Raw genomic sequence first — 20,284 nt, forward strand, 5'->3', positions numbered from 1 at the left:
ATAAATAAAATTTGGTACAAGATACAATGGAATACTACTCAGCCAGTAGCAGAAATGAAGTATTGATACATCCAACAATATGGATAGAGCTAAAAGACAGTATGCTAAGTGGAATAAGAATAAGAGAACACGTATTGTATGACTTCACTTACATAAAAAGACAAGAAAATGCAAATGTATAGAGAACAAAGTTTATTAGTGGTTACCTGGGGTGGGAAGGAGGGAAAGGGAGGTTAATGATGGCTATATCACAGTGATTAAGTTGCAGAGTCAATTAGTGTAACTACTGAAAGTAAGCTGTACACCTATAAGAAGCTTAACTGGCAGAAGCTGTATGATAGACATATTTACAATAATGACCCCCCTCAAAAAAAAAGGAGTAACTGCTAAGGCTGCTTACGTATAACCAAAAACCTCATAGCATCTGGTTCCTTGGTTTGGAGGTGTAGGGTCATGGTTTCATGGAACATCCCAGTTAACTAGCCTAATGACATGTTTAGTGCTTCTGTTCTACCTCCTAGTCTGTTGCATAGTACCTGGGGTCTTAAAAGCTTGCATGCAGATATCCAAGGCACAACAATTGGTCCCTATTCACCTGAAGCAACAGAGGAAGAATAAAAATCAGGAAAAGGAGGAGGATATGGGATGTGTGGCTAATTGCCTCATTTGCCATGAGACCAGAAGAACTAGATGGTGCCCAGCTACCATTACTGAATGTTTTGATCAATGATTCCATGTAAAAATCCTGAACAAAAGGGGGAAAATTCAGAACAGAATTTCACATTCTCATGGACTCCAGACTTCCTGAGCCATGAAGGTTGGATGAATCCCTGAAACTACTGTCCTGAGATAATCTTCAAACTCAAACCTTAAACCAAAAATATCCTCTGAAGTCTTCTTAAAACAAAAAAATATTTCACCTTAAGTAGTAAAAAATGTATGCCTTCAACATTATGCTCTTTTAAGAACTATCTATATGGGATTAAACTGACAACAGCCAACTTCAAACATTAGACAGGAACCTTGGGAGACAGTGAGATTACAATCATGAGGGAAGAACAACATAGAAAAGGAGGGTGAAAATATTGCACAACTCAAAGAATGTAATCAGTGTCACTAAATAGTACATGCAGAAACTGTGGAATTAGTATATATTTTGCTATGTATATTCTCAACAACAAAGTAATTGAATTTTTTTTAAATAAGCTTGCAAGTGGTCATCCAAAGTACAAATTAGTCTCCATTAGCCTCAAGCAACAGAGAAAAAACAAGAATAGCAATAGGAGGAAAATATGGAATGTGTGGCTAATTGCCTCCACGAATAATGGCCTCCTTTGCCATGAGACCAGAAGAACTGGATGGTACCTGGTTACCATTACCGGAAATTCCTACTAAAGATTCTACAGAAGAATCCTGATCAAAAGGGATAAAACACAGAACAGAATTTCAAATTCTCACAGAATCCAGAATTTCTGGAACCATGGAGGCTGGGTGAACTCATGACACTACTGCCCTGAGATAATCTTTAAACTTTAAATCTTAAACCAAAAATACCCCCTGAAGTCTTCTTAAAACCAAACAATAGCTTAGCTTTACTAGTAAGGAATGTTTGTCTTGAGCATTGTGCTCTTTTAAGAACTGTTTATGTGGGAACACATCAACAACAGCAATTCCAGAGACTAGATAGAAAATGTAGGGGGCAGTGAATTTATGTTAACAGGGAAAAACAACTCAGAAAGGAGCGTTCTGATGTATATGTATTCTCAGTAACAACAAAAATTACCTTAAAAAATATACACATATATATGAAACGCTGGTGCAAATGGTTAAGTGCTGGACGACTAACCAAAAGGCTGGAAGTTCAAATCCACCCCAAGGCACCTCTGAAGACAAGCCTGGTCATCTGCAACCAAAAGGTCACACCCTTGAAACCCTATGGAGCAGTTCTACTCTGTATACACGGGGTCACCATGAGTAGGAACTAACAGCAACTGACAATGACAACATGTACTACACTAACGAGCCAAAAAATTCCTGGGCTGAAAAATCAATTGTGCACCTAACTCACTGAAAAATGCCCTTACTCCGGGGAACAGCTCAGGTCAATGATCAGATTCCACTGTTTCCTTGCAACCAAATCCATGTAATTATGAGAAGAATGCTGGAATGAATAGTGGAGGTCTTTTTCTCTCAGAAAATTGTCACTTAAGCTATAGAACTGAAAATGGTGGCCAGAAACAGGCCCAATTAATCCATGTTGATAGTATGAATTATCAGGTAATATTTCAAAAACAAATTATCAGGTAATATTTCAAAAAGAGAAAGACAAAAAAATCTAAAAAAGGACTCATAAATTACCTTCCTCTCTTGTCTTATCTTTTAAAAAGATATATATTAAACCCTCTGGACTAAAGCCATTCTAATCTTAAAACAGGAGAAATCACAAAGGAAAAAGATACTTTACTAAATCAAAATCTCAACTACCAAATAGCTTTTTCCTAAAAATGTAAGCAATGAACATAAAGACATACTGTAAATAAATTGACATCACACTGAAAAATAGTGGATAATGTCATTATTACATTGTGTGCTGACTCAGAATATACACTGGTAAAAATGGAAAGTGAGAAAAAGACAAAAAGAATAATTAGTAAACAAGCATGGGAAAATATTTAGCTTCTCTAAAATTCATTGCTAAGAATGTGAAGTATATTTATAATTCAAAAGGTCTAAATGATATTGGTATCCTCATAATTTTAAGGCAATGAAGACTAATACAATATAATTTGGAAAATGTACCTTAAGTTCATAGTCCTTGATGCAATTTTTCATATCTGCATATCCGAGGAAATGAGTCTATCTAAAGGTTTATGCAAAGCTATTCACTGAAGCTTTATTCAAACTGCTAGCAGAAAAAATTAAGGATCCCACAAAAAGATATTGTGAAACATTCACTAGCAGGATATTCAGCAACCATTTATAATTATTTTTCAAGTAATGTTAAGCTAAAAACTAATGCAACAGAAAATATGAATGAAACTACATTAAAAACATGCCCTACAAAGACTGCAGTTCCTGGGTGGTGCAAACAGTTAACATACACAGCTACTAACGAAAAGGTTGGTGATTAGAGCCCACCCAGAGGTGACACAGAATAAAGACATGGTGATCTACTTTTGAAAAATCAGTCACTGAAAACTCTGTGAAGCACAGTTCTATTCTGACACACACAGGGTTGCCATGAGTCAGAATCGACCCAATGGCAACTAGGTACATTTTTTAATAAAGATTGGAAGGCAATATACACGTTACAAAAGTGTCGGGGAGGATACTGCTTTTACTTTTTTAAACTTCCTGCAACGTTGTTATGTGAATTTCTAAGGTAAAACTTTTTTCTTCTTTAAACCTGTTCCAGAAAATTAAGTTGATCCCAAATATCCTTTCTTTAACAATTTCTTTATACCTGATCATTACTTCATCAGCTCTAACCTGGTTTTCTGTTGCAATCGGCTTCCAATACCACTTTAACCACCTCTTGGGGTCTCAGCCAAGAATGCCTGTCTCAGTTCTGCCTGGAAATCCACCACAGGTACTTGCTGCTGCTGGGAACGCCTTGGGTACAACTGACACCTATCATAAGAGGAGGATACACACTCATAAATGATAAGGAAACATATGTCTATACGGATAATCATATGAAAGAAAAAGTAGAGACCCTTACATTTAAAAAGATCTTTAGTTAGGGTTAAAGCATGCCATTACCTTATGAAAAAACTATAAAACAGAAAACAGGAGCATCTCTGCACCTGAGGAAGTAAAAGGAACTAGAGGATACCTATCAAGACTGGGAATACTTCCAAGGAACTAGAAAACCAAAAGCTCCTTTAGGTTTAAAAAGCCCTATAGAAACATGATCAGTACATCTACCACTTACTTGCCGATCATTCTATCTGGAAACAATCGTTTGGGGGCTAGGTAGCATTTCCTAAGGCATTTTTAGTGAGCCATTAAGGCTGTCATCCATGAGTTCTTGAAAGTCACTACCAGAAACAGACCTGTCAGGACCATGGTTATTTAAGGGCTCTGAAATTATTTTTATCTATTCCAGAGAAAAGCCCTTAACACACCCACACAGATTAGTAACCCAGCTACAAATCTGATCACAGGGAGAAGGAAACAGTGTAGGAAGTGATAAAGTTTACTAGGTAACAAGATGAGCCTGAAAAAAAAAAAAAAAAAAAAAAGTCACCTGCCGTACCACATCGTAGCCTTTTAACTTTCCTATGATTCTCCAAATGTCTTTTATCAAATTTCTGAAAGGGCAGAATACGCTAATATTTGAAAATAGAGAAAAAATAGTCACAGTAAATACTGAAAATCTATCTAACAAAATTTTTAATATTTGTACTTCTAGAAGTCAGAGAGAAACTAAAGCCACCAAAAAGGTCAAATGATGAAAACAACCTTATGAGCTCAGTTAAATCTACAAGAAAACATCTGGGAATGTATCATGATGTGGAGAAGCAGCCACAACAAATGAGAACCACCATAAGCAGTGGGACTATGACTAAGTCTAGTCATTTTTCCCAAGGTTGAAAAAAAAATTGGCTTTTTGTTGTTGATCTTTTCTTTCTAGTCCTCACCACCTGCGGAGGGAGGGTAATATGTCCTTCCTAATGTCCTTGTCATTCAAGCGTGAAATTTAGGCAAGAAATCCTACAAATCCTCCTACAGTAGAATAATTTGTATCTCTAAGTGCAGATAGGCACCCTGGTGGCACAGTGGTTAAAATGCTTGGCTGCTAACCTAAGGGTTGGCAGTTTGAACCCACCAACAGCTCTGCGGAGGTAAGATGTGGCAGTCTGCTTCCTTAAAGATTTACACCTTGGAAACCCTATGGGGTAGTTCTACTCTGTCCTATATGGTCTCTGTAGGTCGGAATTGACCGGATGGCAGTGGGTAAGTGAAGATAATGACCTACCTATACTCCTTGGGGAGACTACGATTCACATGATTAACTCCTTAATTCTGGGACCCAATAAAGTACACTGAAACACAGTCTTTCCTTTTAAACACAGTTATCTTGAAATAAATCAATCTGAGTTAACATACGGAATTTTTACTAGCTAAGGCTGGCTTTTTCTTGAGGGGCCCAGGCATTCATAGGTAACTCTACATAGCATGAATGGAACTTCAAATGGTAGCAACAGGTCCCAAACCAAGGGAAACAAATGCAAATATATTTTAAATTTTCAACAGAAGAAATATACTAACCAAAAAAAAAGGGAAAATCAAACCTAATTATTGCCAAGCAAGAATAAAAATGTAAGTTAATGTCACTTCAATGTATACAGCCTTTTGCAGGCATACATAGTGATTTAACAACATAACTAATAAAGCAGAAATTATTCAACTGTACACTTGCTGAATGATAAATATACAATGTTATAAATATAAAACCCACCTAATACATGTATGGGGAAAAAAAGTAAAAACATTACCCTGAAGTCTTAACAGAGGTTGTATTAGGTTAGGACACCACAATTAAGGACGTCACTGCATTCTTCCCAGCAACTCCTGTATTAGGTCCATTTGCTTCTTCCATTAATTAAATTCATTTTAATTCCATAAATGAATGATAGTTTGCTTCAACATGAAACAGGATTCTGACCTGAATTAGTTCTCAACCCAGGTTTTACTCACTCTTGGTTGTTCAGTGAGGCTGTCCTTCTGCGTTTGACTTGGACTTCCACCTCTGGAACGTGCTGTTCTGTAGTTCGTCTAAGATGTAAGCGGTCCCTGAAATAGAAAAAGAGGATTTGTCTGATGGAATTTATCAATTTATGAAACAATCGTGTATTTCAAGATTATATTTAGAACTAAATTAATATGCTGAAATTTTAACTGTCCACAATCCAATTAAAACAAAATTCAAAATTAGTAGGTCTTCATCCTCCAAAGTCAGAGTCTGTCCTTAGCTACTTTCTTTCTCCCTTCAAAAATTCCCTTCGCATCACAAAACCTGGTGGAAAAAAAATGTCATGAAACAAAGCAAATATATAGCAGCACAGTGCTTAAGAGCTTGGCTGTTAACAAAAAGGCCAGCAATTCAAATCCACCAGCTGCTCCTTGGAAGTCATATGGGGCAGATCTACCCTGTCCTATAGGGTCACTATGAGTGGGAATCAACTAGATGGCAAAAGGTTTGGTTTGTTTTTTGTCTATGTATATTCACATATCCATATATAATACATACACATATGCAGATATACACACACACACACACACACACACTCCCCCACCTCCACCCACCCAATGTCTCCAAAAAAACTAGCAAAGCTATTTTCCAAAAACATATGTATATAATGATTCTTTTGTATATATGAATGGTAGAACATTAAGTTTAAATTAGAAAATGTCTACATAAGCAACCTCATGTGCAAATACTGTCAGGATTTGCAAAAGAAAACGCGCTGCTTAAGCAAATGACCCATGTTTAAGTATTGCCATATTATGGTCTTCAGAACAACTCACAAAATGGCCGCTCAAGGTGACTGCATAAAACATCCCACACTTTTGCCATGTTAGGAACTACAGGAACCATTCCTAAAATTCCAATTTTGAAACGCTAAATCATAAAGAACAGAAGAAGAGACATTTCACAAAGAGAAATGCAGTAAAACAATTCAAAGGGAGAATTCAAAAGGACACGTCCCAAAAGGGAATTCTCTGAACCCTAGCTATTAAAAAAAAAAATGTTATATTACGCAACCTCCACCTCCACTATCGACTCGATCCTGACTCACAGTGACCCTACAGGTCAGAGGAGAACTGCCGCAAAAGTTTCCAAGGAGCGACTGGTGGATTCAAACTGCTGACATTTTTGGTTAGCAGCTGAGCTCTTAACCACTGCACTACCAGGGCTCCATACTACGCAAACAGTCAAATGACTTACCAACTACATATGTTGTTTATTACTTCAAGAACCCTGAATATCCTAATCAAGCAATAGAAAAGACCATAAAAATTCAGATAGATTAGATCTTTAAATGATACAATTATATACGTTGCTGTATTTTCGTCCTTGGATCAGGCAATGATTTCTTATAGATATGACACCTATACTGCAAACAAAAGAAAAAACAGATAAACTGGACTTCATCAAAATGTTTAAAAACAAAATAAAAATGCTCTTCCTTCAAAGGACACTTAAGAAAGTGAGGACAAACAGCAGAATTGGAGAAATTATTTGCAAATTGTAGAACTGATAAGAGTCTAATAAAGAGCTCTTAACAACTCAACAATAAAAACACAAATAACCCAACTTAAAAGTGGGCAAAACATTTGAATAGACAGTTCTCCAAAGACATACAAATGGCCAATCAGCACATGAAAAGACAGTAAACATCATTAGCCTTTAGGGAAATGCAAATCAAAAGCACAATAAGATGCTCCTTTCCAGCCAATTAATTAAAAAAAAAAAAAAATAACGTGCTGGTGAGGATGTGGACAAATTGTAATTACCGAACACTGCTGGTGGGAATGTAAAATGGTGAAGATGCTTTGGAAAACAGTCTAGCAATTCCTAAAAATGTTAATATCAAGTTAATATATGACCCAATTTGTCTACTCATAGACATACACCCAAAAGAAATAAATACATAAACTCATACAGCAATGTTCCTAGTAGCATTATTCATAATAGAGTGGAAACAATCCAAACATACATCAATTGAGTAAGGAATAAATAAATATGGTGTGGTATGGTATACACAACACAACTGAATAGCATTGAGTCATAAAAAGGAATGAAGTACTGATTCATGCCACAACATGGATCAATCTTGAAAACATTAGTCTAAGTGAAAGAGCCAGACATACAAGGCCACATAGTATGTAACTCCATTTATATGACATGTTCAGGACAGCCCATTTCATAAGGACAGAAAGTAGATTCATGGTTGTCAGCAGCTGGGCAAAGGTGAGAATGTGGAGTGACTCCTAATGAGTGCGCATGGTTTCCTTTTGGGGTGTTGAAATGTTCTGAAATTAAGATAATGGTGATAGTTACTCAATCTTGTGTACATAGTGAATTATATCAATAAAAACATTTCTTACATTGCCACAGATAATCAAATGTTTTGACTGACAAAACTACACTATATTTCCAATTAATTGAATTAGAAAAGAGAGATTATCGGCATCCCACTTATCTTAAAACTACCAACAACCTGCCCTGACATAATTCTGATTCTCAGAATGTAAGTGGATGGCCTAAGTACATCTTATCAAGGTGAAGATGCAATAGCTACATGACAAGGACCCCTCCACACATGAACAATTTTCCCTACCAAACATCTTCATCTATACAGAAGTTACAAAAATCAATCACCAAAAAACAGATTTGGATTTTCCAGATTAAAGCTGCATTTCAGCTTTATAAAACTTCTTTCATAATGTGAGAACCAAACTTCCTGTTGAACATGAAAGTGAAGACACTTCCAAAAAACTTCCTGAAGTGTACAAGAATCAGAACCTCATCAACCGACCTCTGATAAAGGAAACATTCTTATAGTCTTTAAATGATTTTGTGGCTGGATACACAGCAACAAAAATGAAGACTGCCAACAACATACAGGAATCTCAAAAAAAAATAATGTTGAGTGAGGGAGAATGTCTGGGGCCAAAAAAAAAAAAAAACCTAAAGATTGTAACAAGATTAAAAACTGAGGTACTTTTGGGATACAGACCTCAATATGAATCTGATGACTTCTACTGACAATGGAGCCAATAAAATGTAAAATCTCTAAAAGTGCAAAAAAATAGGAGTGCAGATAAGTCTAATAAATATAAGACAGTATTTATGAATATATAAAAATATTTAAATTAAATAATCATGTGTTTTGTTTTAAATTTTTAGAATTATAAAAACAAGTAATATTTTTGTTTTGGCCAGAATGTGGGGGGAAAAAAAACTTAAGACTTTTAAAAGTGTAAATTTATCCTTGAGAGGGTAATCAGAAATAAAAAAAATTTAAATGTATAATCTTTCACTCAGAAATTCTTAAATTATCTTACAGAAATATCATCCAAACTCATTCGCGTATAATAGCAAATAAAACTCAAAAGTAAAAAAGTTTTGGTTGAAAATTATGTTACTCAAAAAATAAACCATAAAATTAATAAAGGCAACAAGACAGAACTTATTTATTTATGAACATGTAACCATGGGTAAAAGGAGCCCTGGTGGCACAGTGGTTAAGCACTCTGCTGCTAAATGAAAGGTCCATGGTTAGAACTCACCAGCTGCTCTGGGGGAGAAAGATGCGGCAATCTGTTTCTGTAAAGATTACAGCCATTGAAACCCTACAGTTTAGAGTTCTCTGCCCTATAGGTCGCTACGGGCCGGAATCAACTCGATGGCAATGGGTTTGGTTTTTTGGTTTAACCATGAGTCATGAGTGAAAAAAGATGTAAATATTATATCTAGTATAACTATTATTTCTAGCATAACAAAACAATGTTAATGAATACCTTAATATAAGCACAGAAAATTCCTAGAATAATCCCTCAGAAACAGCCCTAGGGCTGTCAGGTCACTGCCTACCTGACCTGGCAGATACACGGCACAGCTGTTCTCTCCACCAACAATTAAGTCTGGTAATTATTTCTGGAGGAATAAGTTAACAGGAACTTTCCCTGTCTTTAAATATTTTAGTATTGTTTGAATATATGACAAATACAAAGTATATTTTATGTATCTGAATATAAACATTAAGTAATATACATTTTCAAGGGAGTCTGTATCCTATTCACACCAGTTACCTGGGCCAAATGGATGTCCACCCAAAAAACCCCCTTCCCTAGCAGTATTAATTCTCTCCAACCACTTCATGCTAGCCTGCCTTAAAATTAACCTCAACCACATCTGGAGCCCAATATTATACTGAAATATAATTCCCTGCTCTAAATCTACCCTGCTTATAGCAAATGCAGACTGTTTTTTTTCTAAAATAGCTAACAGTATCCAGAAATTAAAACATAGAGACCCTGAATACTAAGGTCTGTTCTAAGTTGCCAAATTTATGGGACTCAATTTAAAAGAGGAAATTGACACAGCATATAAAATTATAGTAGACATAACCCACAACTATCATCCTTTTCTCAGCTCTTCCGCACCTATGTCTTTAAACCCTTATAGCTACAACTCTTCATAAAACAGCTTTAAAGGGGATCTTACGTCCTTCACAGCTATGCTACTTTAACAAATCCTCAAACTTACAATAAGAATTTAAAGACAAGTGGGACGTTACGAAACTAAGAGGATGCCAAAATCATAAGAAAATTTGTACCTACAGAACTAGGAAGTCTTCAAAAAGATAATTCTGGACTAGCTAGCATTCAGAAAATGGAAGACAAAAGAAGTAAATTCCATGTTCTACCTTTATCAGTGAATGAGGCTGTTTTAACCAGTAACAACTTTCACAAAAGCTTCCTGGCTCTGGGCCACAGAAGGTGAGGGGAGGGACTGAACAGAAAAGGAAGAGCAGATTTGGAGTGCCCCTTCCTTTAACACCAAAGCTGTCCCCAGGCCCCCATTATCCACAGGACCAGTGATAAAGCAATAAAAGGGATCTTCAGTCTCATTGTCCCTGCTATGTTGAGGGCTGCACTCATATGGTACTTATTTCAAAGATTCTTCCTAAAAATAGCTTCCGGTGTCAGGTTTGAATCCTGGACATTATAAACGTGCATCTTATTGGAAACAAACATGAACACATTAGGAAAAGCAAGAAGGAAAAAAAATGAAGATGTAGAGTAGTCATAAATGAGGAAATATTTCAGCAGTAAAAGACTGGACAGATAAAACTCTGTGGGTAAACTCAGCGTCAGATACTACACTTTGCTTTAGCCACCAGTGGAAATCCCTTGCCCAAGCTACCTTGTTCTAAACCAGGGGAAGGGCTCACACTCCCTCTCCATTTTCAAAAAGCCCTGGTACTGAGCCACATACACTCTGGCAAGGCAGAGATCTTGAAACTTAAGATGTCCCTGACATGTTGAGGCCTTTCCTAAGGGATCCTGCCATATTGGGAGCCTGAGTGAAAGACTCTAAAATGGTGGACCAGAGTAATATAAATTAAGCTTGCAAAGGGCCAAATGATCAGAAATTAAACCAAGATATAACTACCTGAAGCGGTATCTTCATACAAGCTGGAAAAATGGGGAAATAATAAATATCACACAAAAATTCCAGATCACTGCTACTTTTTAAATTATTCAAAAAAAGACAAGGAATTCCACAAGAATGCTTTTCAAGCTTCCTACATCTACCTCTTCCTTAATTACATCCCAACTCAACAAAACAAACTTGGCTAGATTAAAAGGAAGAAGAGGCAAGCACATGAAAACCCTACCAAGAAAAGAAAAGGGGAAAAAAAAAAAATCCTTAAAGTAAAAATGCCCATCCCCAAAAGAAAATCAAAACAGTAAAACAGGAACAATTAATGTGTTCATTGTCCTTTTTCACCAAATATTCATAGAATCTCCAGTTTCAAATATGATCAAAAGCATTAATTTAAAAATCTGCATAAATGCAAGAATTCCCTGACCCTACTCACATACGCAGCCCTTTTCTGATCTCCTCTCCTGCAAACACAACTCACAGATCTCAGCTCCTAAGAGCCTGAGAAGGCCACCGTGTTTGGCACTCCCCTCTGGACATCGGCTGAGCTACATCCCAATTCGAGTATAAGGAAATTATACACAGAGGGATCACGAATGGAATAACCACAGGTTAAGAAGGATAGACTCTGAAGGTGATACAGACGTGGAATTATCAAATCTGAAAGGTGGAAATCAAAGGCTTCGAAAAATGGATTGGTATAAGGGATTACTGAATCCACTTTGAGAATGGAGAACAATTAGATTGCACATGATACAACTAAGGGAGGATCCGCAAATAAAAAGATGAGCCTTTCTGGAGAATCAGAAAACAGATTTAAAATCTGCAGTGTCGCATCTGTGATGGATGCTGCCTTAAATAGCACAGCCGGGTCGGGGGGGGGGCTTGTCCCCCTTGGTCTCCTGCCATCATAGTTCCCCTCTCCTCCACTGCATAACAGAAAAAAGGGAGTGCAGCATAACCGCCATCCTCTGCAGACAGAGGCTGTACAAATCCGTTTCTTCTCACTTCCCTATCCCACCCTACTGCAGCTCCGTGGGGAGGGGGCTGCTGCCAATCCTGCCAGGCAGAGACTGCTCAAACTCAAGTCCTCCATCTCACTGCAGCATAGTGCAGAAGGAACGTCCCTTGTACCAGGCAGGTGGAGGGGTGGCTGCCATTCCCTCCCAGAGAGGCTGCGCAGACCCCCTCCCCCGCCTGCCCCAACAAGGGGTGGAGGCAGGTGCCATCCCTACCGCGCCTGCGCATCTTGAGGAAGGGGCAGCCACCCACCCAGCCAGGCCCGCACACACTCGCACCCTCCCCCGACTGTGGCACTTTGAAGAGGGTTCGGCCAAAATTCCTGACAGGCAGAAGTTGCGCAGGCCCGGCCCCTCCCTTCACTGCTGCACCTTGAGGAGGGGGCCATTGCCCCCCGCCCTGCGCCTGCGCAGACCCACATCGCTGCAGCAGCGGCCATCTTTGGAGAACTGCACAAAAGGAGCAAGATGATGCGGGACCCCTGCACCCCTAGTCTACGTTCCAAGACGTCATTCTGAACACAAGGAAAGGACAATGCAAGCACACCTGCCATGGTATCACAACCCAGAACCTCGCCTTTATGTCAGGAGATGTATGAAAAGACCTTCAGGGCATCTCCCTATCTTCTTCCAACATAGCCACAAAACGCAAGTGGCGTAAAATACACTAAAGAAGTAAAATATATTAAAAAACAAAATATTTCCGCAGCCATCACTTCATTTTAAGAGTGAGGTTTTTAAAACAGGGTCGCCATAAAACAAACTCGATATGGAAGTCACAATATTTAATGTTCTTTTTGTTCAGGGGAGATAACTGTCCATTTACAAACTAAAGACTTAATGTAATCCCTTCTACTGTGTCCGGCCGTCCCCTCCTCGGCCCTCACCACACCACCGACCACTCCTACCTCGCTGTGGCCACACTGCCACTGCCCCTCTCTGCCACCAGACTACCCCCGTCGCCCCTTGCCCGTTGACATGGCCTCCCCTCCACCGGCCCTCGCCTCCACCACGGCCACCCTGCCACCGCCCGTTCCAGCCACCGCAGCCAACCCGCAATCCCCGCCCACCCTGGCACCCCGTCTCTACCACTGCAGCCCTCTCAATTCTCTTCCCCGACACCGAGGACCACTCCCCCTCGATGCGGCCACACTGCCACCGCCCCTTACCCCTGGTCGCGGCAGCCCCTCCACTGCTCCTCCCCTCCACCATAGTCACCCTGCCACCAGACAACCCACAAGCCCCGCCCTGCTGGCCCTCTACCATTGCGGCCACCTCACGCCGTCTCCTGACCACTGTGGCCATCAGCTCCTCCCCGCCAACCCACCTCCGCCTTCCCCTGCTGTGGTCACCTCTGTGCACTTCTCGCCAATGTGGCCACCCAACTGCCCCCACTCCCCACCATACAGCTAGTCTGCCACCCTCTCCCCCTCACCATGGTCACCTTATTGCCCCTGCCTGCCTCTGTGGTCACACCACCGCTTCTAACCACACTGTCGTCTCCACTGAGGCCACCTCACCGCCTCTCCCAACCACTGCGGCAATTGCGCCACCCCCTCCCCGCAGCCACGACCACAACCTCAAACCCACGGGACAGAGTGTGGCTGCAAAGGGATGCAACAGCACGCAATGGGACCTGACTATGTGAGAGGATGGGGTCAACAGGACTGGACGCGGCGCGGCACGACGCACCACAACAGGCCGCGGAGAGGATACGGTACAGGGACGGACAGAAGAGGGTTCAAGCCTCCAAATGTGTCCGATCCAGCTCTCCAGAACAAAGGACTGAGGTCCCGCATTCCCAATTTATAGAACTCTATTTCAATTCCTGCAGATTTTAATATCTGAGGAAGAAATATAAAGATTCCCCAAGCTGCCTGTCCGAAGGTAACTACCCGCTGCTGACCTGACGCGCTCCATGTCGCCACTGACCGCTCCTCACGCTGACGCGTGGGGCATCTCCTACAGCTGCTCGGCTGTGTGTCCGACCAGCTGCGCAGTGCCGGGTAAATCCCGAGGATACTGTGCGCTTGCGCGCCAGCCCTGCACCGCGCAGGCGCACCAGATTGCCGCAGTGATGTGCTGCCGCACTGAAAGGGGGCTATCCATGACCCGAATGACTGATATAGTGGGTACCGGACCTGGCACACCCGCAGAACGGGTGCCCTGAGGGGGGAGTTCAGGTAGCCTCAAAACACCACCCTGGGGGTTATTTCTTCCTATTTTTAAATATATGTAAAATATATTTGGGATATCACTCTTATTTCCCCAATAAATCTTTGCAGGCACCATTGGCCAAACAATACTAATTTACAGTCCCCTTAACGTCTTCCTATAGGCCAGACCAGAAAAACCTGTTTGGAAGAGTTAAATTGAGATAAAACCACTATCAATGCAAAAATGCCAGATGCTTGAAACCCTGTCCAGAGAAAATATACCTAACTTTAAAAAGATGCTACATTGTTCAAATTTGAAGAGATTTTTTCCCCCTTTTATTGTCTACAATTTTTTGTAAATTGTGAAAATTCGTTTCAAAATAATCATAATTTATTTAAACTCTCCATATAGGAAAGATCCTCACATTAGAAAAATTGGTTATTTACTTGTTATTAAACAAAAAATGAATTTAGATGCCTAAATAAAACAAGAAACTTTTTTGCCTGTTAGATTTAAATACTTTTTAAATAGCTGGAGTAGGGAATATAGGCTTTTCATGAGCTAGTAGATACAGGATTTTTGACTTAATACCCTCTCTACAGATGTAGTGGACACTTCCTAAACTCCGAAATGTCTTTGTTATGTGTAGATCGGGAAAAGACAATGCTGAAGAGGGGAAGCTAAAGAAGTAATCCTAAAGCTACATTTGCATAACATTTTTACATACCTTCGCCCAGTTTTCAATCGTTCACAGCAAACAATTAGGGGGCAATATTGATTAGTGGTTACTAAATGGCTAAAATTCCCTCACCAATCCCTAAATTACTGCGGTGTTCCAAAGATCCTATATTTAAACAAGTGTGGATATATATCAGTGTAGACATTCATGATAATTTAATCTTGGAAACCATGTAATGTGCCTCATGGAAGATAGGCTAAATAAATTTATATGTATTTATATATGTATATATGTATTTATGTATATACACATATGTATATATGTATATAAACTATAAAATGCAATATTGCTGCTATAAAGATTGAAGTATTATGAGGAGCCATATGAAATTGTCAGTATTCAACAGTTTTGACCTACAAAAATGCCAATTTCTCATAGTTAATTATTACGTGTTGATATAAAGCAACATGGGAAGTTGATTCTGATCGGGAGAGTAGAACAAAAGATAATGTAAAATTAACTACATGTAGGTTGTTGTTGTTGTTAGGTGCCATTGAGTCAATTCCAACTCATAGCGACCCTATGTACAACAGAAGGAAACACTGCCTACTCCTACAACATTCTCACAATCACTGCTATATTTGATACCATTGTTGCAGCTACTGTGTCAGTCCATCTCATTGAGGGTCTTCCTCCTTTTTGCTGACCCTCTGCCTTACCAAGCATGATGTCCTTCTCCAGCAACTGGTCCCTCCTGATAACATGTTCACAGTACCTGAGATGAAGTCTTGCCATCCTCGCTTCCAAGAAGCACTCTGGCTGACTTCTTCCAAGACAGGCTTGTTTGTTCTTCTGACAATCTTTGACCACACCATAATTCAAAGGTATTAATTCATCTCTGGTCTTCTTATTCATTGTCCACCTTTTGCATGTATATGAGGCAATTGAAAATACCATGGCTTGGGTCAGGTCCACCTTAGTCCTCAAAGTGATATCTTTGCTTTGTAACACTTTAAAGAGGACTTTTGATTGTGCATCCAAGTAAAATGAAATCCTTGACAATTTCAATATTTTCTCTGTTTATCATGATGATGCTTATTGGCGGCCCAGCTGTGAGGATTTTTTTTTTTATGTTGAGGTATAATCCTTACTGAAAGCTGTAGCCTTTGATCTTCAACAGCAAATGCTTTAAGTCCTCTTTGCTTTTATATAATGTCCATATATTTGATAAAATGTATTTACACAATGTACCTGTAAGTACATTGTGTAAATATGTTTATATGCACACTGAAACAAGTATGAAAGAACACACACCACTATAGTGATATAAACCATGCCTTTGACTCATACTCTCTTGATTCAAATCCCAGCTCTGACATTTGACAGCAGTATTATTTTGGGGAGGTTACTTAACTTTCTGTGCCATATTTTCCTTATCTGTAAAATGAGGAAGAATTGTAACCTACTTTATACAATGATTTGACAGTTAAATGAGTTAATATACATATTTAACCAGGTTTTGGTACATACCAAATTTGCTATAGAAGTGTTGGCTTTTCAAATTACACCAAATATTACACTGGTACTACCTCTGGGGATGTCTCGTGTGATGTCCTTGATATCATTCCACAACTGGTCTGGTCTTCGGTTATTAGTGTTCAGTGTGTCAAATCTATTCTTGAGATGGTCTCTAAATTCAGGTAGAATATACTCAAGGTCATACTTTGGCTCTCATGGACTTGGTCTAATTTTCTTCAGCTTCAACTTGAACTTGAATATGAGCAATTGATGGTCTATTCCACAGACCATCCTGCCCTTGTTCTGACTGATGATATTGAATTTTTCCATCATCTCTTTCCACATATGTAGTTGATTTGATTCGTCTATTCCATCCAGCAAGGTCCACATGTATAACATGTATAGTCGCCATTTATGTTGTTGGAAAAAGGTATTTGCAGTGAAGAAGTTGTTGGTCTTGCAAAATTCTATCACGTGATCTCCAGCATCCTTTCTATCACCAAGGCCATATTTTTCAACTACCTATCCTTCTCTTTGTTTCCAACTTTCACATTCCAATCACCAGTAATTATCAATGTATCCTGACTGCATGTTTGATTAATTTCAGACTGCAGAAGTAGGTTAAAAAATCTTCAATTTCTTCATCATTGGCCTTAGAGGTTGGTGCATAAATTTGAATAAGAGCCATATTAACTGGTCTTCCTTATGGGTGTGTGGATATTATCCCATCACTGACAGCATTGTACTTCAGAATAGATCTTGAAATGTTCTTTTTGACAATGAATGCAACATCATTCCTCTTCAATTTGTCATTCCTAGCATAGTAGACCATATGATTGTCTGATTCAAAATGTCCAATACCAGTCCATTTCAGCTCACTAATGCCTAGGATATCAATGTTTATGTGATCCATTTCATTTTTGACCATTTCCAATTTTCCTAGATTCATACTTTGTACATTCAACATTCCGATTATTAATAGATGTTTGCAGCTGTTTTTCTCATTTTGAGTCATGCTCCATCAACAAACGAAGGTCCCAAAAGCCTGACTCCATCCACGTCATTAAGGTCGACTCTACTTTGAGGAGGCAACTCTTCCCTAGTCCTATTTTGAGTCCTTCCAACCTCAGGAGCTCTACATCAGACAGTGTTCCACTGCTATTCATAAGATTTTCACTGTCTAATTTTTTTTTTCATAAGTAGACTGCCAGGTCCTTCTTCCTAGTCTGTCTTAGTCTAGAAGCTCATCTGAAACCTTTCTACCATAGGTGACCCTGCTGGTGTTTTAATACCAATGGCATAGCTTCTAGCATCACAGCAACACACAAACCTCCACGGTACGACAAACTGACAGACGTGTGGGGAGTGACCAAAGACCAGAAGAGTTATGCAATGACATCAAGGACATAATACAGGAAAAAAGCAAGAGGTCATTAAAAAGACAGGACAGAAAGAAAAGATCAAAATGGATGTCAGAAGAGACTCTGAAAGTTGCTCTTGAATGTTGAGTAGCTAAAGCGAAAGGAAAAAATGATGAAGTAAAAAAGCTGAACAGAAGATTTTAAAGGGTGGCTGGTGAAGACAAATGTGCAAAGACCTGGAGTTAGAAAACCAAAAGAGAAGAACATGCTTGGCATTTCTCAGGCTGAAAGAACTGGAGAAAAAATTCAAGTCTCCAGTTGTAATAGTGAAGGATTCTATGAGCAAAATACTAAATGACACAGGAAGCATCAAAAGAAGATGAAAGGAATACACAGAGTCACTGTACCAAAAAGAATTGGTTGACGTTCAACCATTTTAGGAGGTAGCATATGATCAAGAACTGCTGGTACTGAAGGAAGAAGTCCAAGCTGCACTGAAGGCACTGGCGATAAACAAGGCTCCAGGAATTGACAATACAAATTTAGACGTTTCAACAAATGGATGCAGCGCTGAAGTGCTAGCTCATCTATACTAAGAAATTAGGAAGACAGCTACCTGGCCAACTGACTAGAAGAGATCCATATTAATGCCTATTCCAAAAAAAGGTGATACAACGGAATGCGGAAATTATCGAACAATATAATTGATATCACACGCAAGTTAAATTTTGCTGAAGATTATTCAAAAGCAGAGGGAGCAATACCTTGACAGAGAACTGCCAGAAATTCAAGCCAGATTCAGAAGAGGACGCAGGATGAGGGATATCATTGCTGATGTGAGATGGATCCTGGCTGAAAGCAGAGAATACCAGAAAGATGTTTACCTGTGTTTCATTGACTATGCAAAGACATTCGACTGTGTGAATCATAACAAATTACTGATAACATTGTGAAGAATGGGAATTCCAGAACACTTAATTGCGCTCATGAGGAACCTGTACATAGATCCAGAGGTGGTCGTTTGAGCAGAATAAGGGATACTGCATGGTTTAAAGTCAGGAAAGGTGTGCGTTAGGGTGATATCCTCTCACTATACTTATTCAATCTGTATGCTGAGCAAATAATCCAAGAAGCTGGACTATATGAAGAGCGGGGCATCAGGATTGAAGACTCATTAACAACCTGCAATATGCAGATGACACAACCTTGCTTGCTGAAAGTGAAGAGAACTTGAAGCACTTGCTGACGAACATCAAAGACTATAGCCTTCAGTATGGAATACACCTCAACATGAGGAAAACAAAAATTCTCACAACTGGACCAATAAGCAACATTATGATAAATGGAGAAAAGATTGAAGTTGTCAAGGACTTCATTTTACTTGGATACACAATCAACACCCTTGGAAGCAGCAGTTAAGAAATCAAACAACACATTGCATTGGACAAATCTGCTGTAAAAGACCTCTTTAAAGTGTTAAAAACAAAGATGTCAGTGTAAGGAATAAAGCATGCCTAACTCAAGCCATGGTGTTTTAAATCACCTTATGTGCATGCGAAAGCTAGACAATTAATAAGAAGGACAGAAGAAGAATTGACGCCTTTGAATTATGGTAAAGAATAGTGAATATACCATGGGCCAAAAAGAACAAACGAATATATCTTGGAAGAAGTACAGCCAGCATTCTCTTTAGAAGCGAGGATGGTGAGACTTCATCTCACATATTTGGACATGTTTATTAGGAGGGACTAGTCCCTGGAGAAGGGCATCATGCTTGGTAAAGTAGAGGGTCAGTGAAAAAGAAGAAGACCCTCAACAAGATAGATTGACACAGTGGCTGCAACAGTGCACTCAAATGATTGCGAGGATGGTGCAAGACCAGGCAGTGTTTCCTTCTTTTGTACATAGGGTCCCTATGAGGCGCAACCGACTCAACGGCATCCAACACCACCACCTCTGGGGAGTGGGTATTAGGGATATTTTTTCAATTAAATAATTCCCATACCTTATTAATATTTCCTCAGTTTTCCCTAATGTCTTTTTTCTATTACAGGATCCCATCTAGGACATCACACTGTATTTAACTGTCATGTCTCCTTAAACTCCTCTAAGCTTTGACAATGTGGGCATTTTTAAATTTTTGTTTTGTACTTGTTACAATACTTTGTACTTTTTGCAGTGATCATGAATTATATAATTAAAATATAACTGTTTTTTGTTGTTAGTTGCTGTTGAGTTGATTTCCATATCAATAAAATAAAATTACAGGAAATAACAAATGTTGGAGGGGCTGCGGGGAGATGGGAACTCTTATGCACTGCTGGTGGGAATGCAAAATGATACAACCATTTTGGAAAATGATATG

At 39.2% G+C, this 20,284-nt stretch overlaps 2 protein-coding genes across 6 annotated transcripts in view; both read right to left on the bottom strand.

Annotated features, from left to right (window-relative positions):
* The window catches only part of SNRPN (small nuclear ribonucleoprotein polypeptide N), a 43,976-nt gene extending 29,798 nt beyond the window's left edge, over nucleotides 1–14,178 (bottom strand). The window contains exons 1-3 of one of the 4 annotated variants that reach the window (XM_023727850.1): nucleotides 14,111–14,178; nucleotides 5,704–5,799; nucleotides 3,490–3,630 (exon numbers count right to left, since the gene is read on the bottom strand). The gene's annotated coding sequence lies outside the window, so the exon portion shown is untranslated. Of the gene's footprint in view, nucleotides 1–3,489; nucleotides 3,631–5,703; nucleotides 6,158–14,110 lie in introns of those variants that run through there. The other 3 variants (XM_023727851.1, XM_023727852.1, XM_023727853.1) reach the window with 3 other exon arrangements.
* The window catches only part of SNURF (SNRPN upstream open reading frame), a 44,020-nt gene extending 29,795 nt beyond the window's left edge, over nucleotides 1–14,225 (bottom strand). For both annotated transcript variants that reach the window (XM_023727854.1, XM_023727855.1), the window contains exons 1-3: nucleotides 14,111–14,225; nucleotides 5,704–5,799; nucleotides 3,490–3,630 (exon numbers count right to left, since the gene is read on the bottom strand). In XM_023727854.1, coding sequence (XP_023583622.1) covers nucleotides 3,525–3,630; nucleotides 5,704–5,799; nucleotides 14,111–14,124 — 216 coding nt within the window. In that variant the 5' untranslated portion in view covers nucleotides 14,125–14,225 and the 3' untranslated portion in view covers nucleotides 3,490–3,524. The remainder of the gene's footprint in view (nucleotides 1–3,489; nucleotides 3,631–5,703; nucleotides 5,800–14,110) is intronic.
* Between the last annotated feature and the right edge of the window lie 6,059 nt (nucleotides 14,226–20,284).

This window comes from Trichechus manatus, unplaced genomic scaffold (assembly GCF_000243295.1).
Source record: "Trichechus manatus latirostris isolate Lorelei unplaced genomic scaffold, TriManLat1.0 scaffold00019, whole genome shotgun sequence".
In the NCBI taxonomy this organism is placed as follows: Eukaryota; Metazoa; Chordata; class Mammalia; order Sirenia; family Trichechidae; genus Trichechus; species Trichechus manatus.